This window comes from Echinops telfairi, unplaced genomic scaffold, assembly GCF_000313985.2.
Source record: "Echinops telfairi isolate 266 unplaced genomic scaffold, ASM31398v2 ScPeMD7_655;HRSCAF=1070, whole genome shotgun sequence".
In the NCBI taxonomy this organism is placed as follows: Eukaryota; Metazoa; Chordata; class Mammalia; order Afrosoricida; family Tenrecidae; genus Echinops; species Echinops telfairi.
In genome coordinates, this window is record NW_022104553.1 from 29,561,767 (window position 1) to 29,565,144 (window position 3,378).

General features: G+C 54.6%; 1 protein-coding gene across 1 annotated transcript; it reads right to left on the reverse strand.

Annotated features, from left to right (window-relative positions):
• Positions 1-677: 677 nt before the first annotated feature.
• ERICH4 (glutamate rich 4) lies at positions 678-2,402 on the reverse strand. Its single transcript, XM_004710353.3, has 2 exons — positions 2,232-2,402; positions 678-1,491 (listed from the first exon to the last, which is right to left on the reverse strand). Exons 1-2 carry the CDS (start codon positions 2,400-2,402, stop codon positions 1,264-1,266), a joined length of 399 nt encoding a protein of 132 aa, XP_004710410.1. The 3' UTR covers positions 678-1,263.
• Positions 2,403-3,378: the final 976 nt, after the last annotated feature.

Below are 3,378 nucleotides of genomic sequence, written 5' to 3' on the forward strand. Positions count from 1 at the left end.
CATCTCAATTGGCACTGACCACGTGCCCAGGGCTCACTGTCCACATGTGGTCAGTGGCTACCATATTGGGCAGGGTTGATCTGAATTAGGGTTCCACAAGTGGGCACTACTGCCCCTGGTGGGCAACTGGACCGATAGTGGGCGCTGCATTAGCAGACACGACACTTGATCTTGGGCGATGAGCTAGAGTTCAAAAGTTGTTCATTGCTGGGGGAGGGAGAGGCTGAGTCATTTCTTTATCTTTTTTCTTTTTCTGAAAAGGGGAAGATAGGCCAAAGAAGTTTGGGAACCTATGATCTAAAGCTTCATTTGCAAGAATCCATCGTATTTGCAAAGACCGCCATCTCCCAGGCAAACCCTGATTTTGTGACCTCCAGAAAGGGGTCGTGTGCTGGAACAGTGGCACCAAATTCACCAATTGCAAGTTAGGGAGCAAAAAAAAAAAAAAAGGACGTTTGTTAGAAGGCAACACCAGGGGGCGTCTGAGGCACCCCGCTGTGATCAGAACACACTGAGGTACTTTCCACTGGCAGCCACCTTCTCAGAGAAGCACTTATTTTTCCAGGTACTTGATTGGACTCAAGCCCTGGGGGTGCAGCAGTCACACGTTGGGCTGCTCACTGCAAGATTAGCAGTTCGAAACCACCAGCGGCTCTGAGGGAGAAAGAGGAGGCTTTCTGCTCCCCTAGAGCATTGCTTTCTTGGAAGCCCACAGTGGCAGTCCTCCCTGTCCTGGAGGGTCACTGGGAGCCAGAATCCATGTGAGGGCAGTGTGTTCAGATTTCTGGAGTTACTGGACACTCAGGTCAGGAGGCAATCACAAGATGCCAACGGTGACTACAGTATTCCGAGAGAATGGTTTAGAGTTGGAATTTCTGCATGTCTCAACAGCCAACGGCCCCCAGGCAGCGCTGTCCAGGTAGCCCCACAGAAGCCATCTGTCTTTGAGCAAAATCAGAGAAGTTATAAATATTCTACAGAGACTGAGGCAAGGCCCAGGGCAAGCCTGGCACGAAGGAGGTGGGTGGGTGGGTGGGGAGGGGTGCGGTGGGGGGGGGGATTAGGTTGCTGCTGGGTGGCAAGGGGTCATCTGCAAATGCACTCGCAGCTTCTCGGTAAGCTGCCACAGGAAAAGGGCCAAATTTGGACTCTCAGGCCAATGCCCATATCTCACTCAAGACCCCTGCAGAGAAAGCACTGGTTTGAGAGGAAGGACAGTGCGCTCCCCAATGTCCGTGCGACCTGCAAACCCCACGCTCTGTCTCAGATGGTCATCTCAAAGTCAGGGAGGCGGGTGGCCAGCCAGGAGGGCCCCAGGTCCTCCTCCTGTTTCCTCGGGAGCGCTTCCTCCTCTACCTGCTCCTCCTCTTCCTCGCTGCTCGGGTCCTCCTCTTCCAGGATGGCAGCCAGCTCCTCCCGCAGCACCCCCATCTGCAGCGCCAGGCTGCACAGCTGGCCTAGTAGCTGCACGTCCAGTCGGCGGAGGTTCCCCTGACAGTGGGAGGGGGGCAGAGTCGTGGGCATTTCACACTGCACAGCAAGGACCAGGGTGCTGACTGAGAACGCAGGTCCCCCCAAGCTCTGGCCAGCAGCTGGGAGGGGGTGGGTGGGTCCTCACTTTCTCTGGACCTCACACCTCACACCCTGATCTGCCACCTGCTTCCCAAGGTGTCTTGGTGAGCCCTTTCTCTGTCTCTCCATCCCAGCACCCACCTCTGTCTCCATGTCCCTGTCTCTTGAGTTTTGGTCTGTCGGTCTCTCTTATTCTAGGTTACCTCTCGATCTATTTCCCTGCCTCGCTCTCTGTGTCCATTTCCCTGCCCCTCTGTCTCCACACAGTCCCTGCCTCTCTCCCTGTGTGCCTCTCTTTGCATGTCCAGTCTCCCTGCCTCTCCATTCCTCTGTCCCAGATCTCTCTGTCTCTCACATTCCATTTCGTGTCTTCTGCTCACACCCTCCATCTCAACCTTTCGTTTCTTTCTTGTTCTCTGCCTCTCTCCTGGTCTTTCGGTCTCTCTCTCTCTCTCTTTCAGTCTCCCACTCGGGCTCCACGTCTCTGTCTCTTTCTCCCTGCCTGTCTCTGCCTCGATTTCCCTTCTTCCTGACTTTCCATCTCTGTCACTGGCACTGTTTCCAGACTCTCCCTCATCTCCCCTCCCCCCTGCCCCACCCTACACACACACACACACACACACACACACACACACACACACACACACACACTCACTCACCAGCTGCTCCCAGATCCACAGCAGGTGCTCCCTGGCTTTGCCAGTGTCTGTCAAGCAGGGGAGGGTCAGACAGGATCGCCCCTCCAGAGGGACCCCCCTCAGGGCCTGGGGAGGCAGGCCCAGCCCCGGGGGCAACAGCCCAGCCTCCTCCAGCTGCTTCCACTGCTCCATTCCCTTGAGCAGTGGCCACCAGGAGCAGGAAGTACTAAGGTCCAGAGTGACCCGGCCCCCCAGGAACTAAGGGTGGAGGGAGTGAAGGGCAGCCAGGCGGGGCCAGGGGCTTGACAGCTGAGCCCAAAGTTCACTCTCCTGGGAGAGCCAGTCGGGCTCCTGTGTTTTTTTGTTACCTTCTAACGTCTCACCTCCGACAACCCCGGTGACATAGTGCTGACTCGTTGGGCCTCAACGTGCAAGGTCAGCAGTTCGAAACCACCAACTGCTCTGCAGGAGCAAGACAAGGCTTTCTATGCCCATAAGGGTGACAGCCTTAGAAACCCACAGAAGCAGTCCTACCCTGTCCCCTCCTTTAAGGTCGCTATGAGTCAGCACTGACTCCCGGCAGTACGTGGGAAAGTCTAACCTGAATTCTGCTCAAAGCCCCAGGCCTTGGGCTGCAACAGCGGCTCCACTCTGATCTCCAGGTCTGTGGAGGGAATGCCGGTGGCCCAGTGGTTACTTATTAGACTGTTCACAGAAAGGTCAGTAGTTCTAAACCCCCTGCTCCTTTGGAGAAAGACGAGGCTTTCTACTCCTATGAAGAGGGACAATCTTGGAATCCAGCAGGATCAGGTCGAGCCTCTCCTCTCGGCTTTTTTCTAGTCAAAATCTACCCGAGGGCAGTTTGTGTTTGAAGTGTGTGGAGGGCGGGATGGTGTACAGTGGGGGTCCTAAATGAGGGGGAAAATGAGGACCTAATGCCGGGGGTCTAATTGGAGAGGAAATGTTTTGAGAATGATGAGGGCAATGAATGTACAAATGCGCTTTACACAATTGATGTGCGTATGGATTGTGATAAGAGTTGTATGAGCCCCTAATAAAATGATTAAAAAATAAATAAAAAACAACAACAACAAAAACAATGGGGGTCCTAAATCCAATCCGCGTCTTCCCAGAGATTCCATCTCCAGAGTGCTCTCTTCCCAGGGAA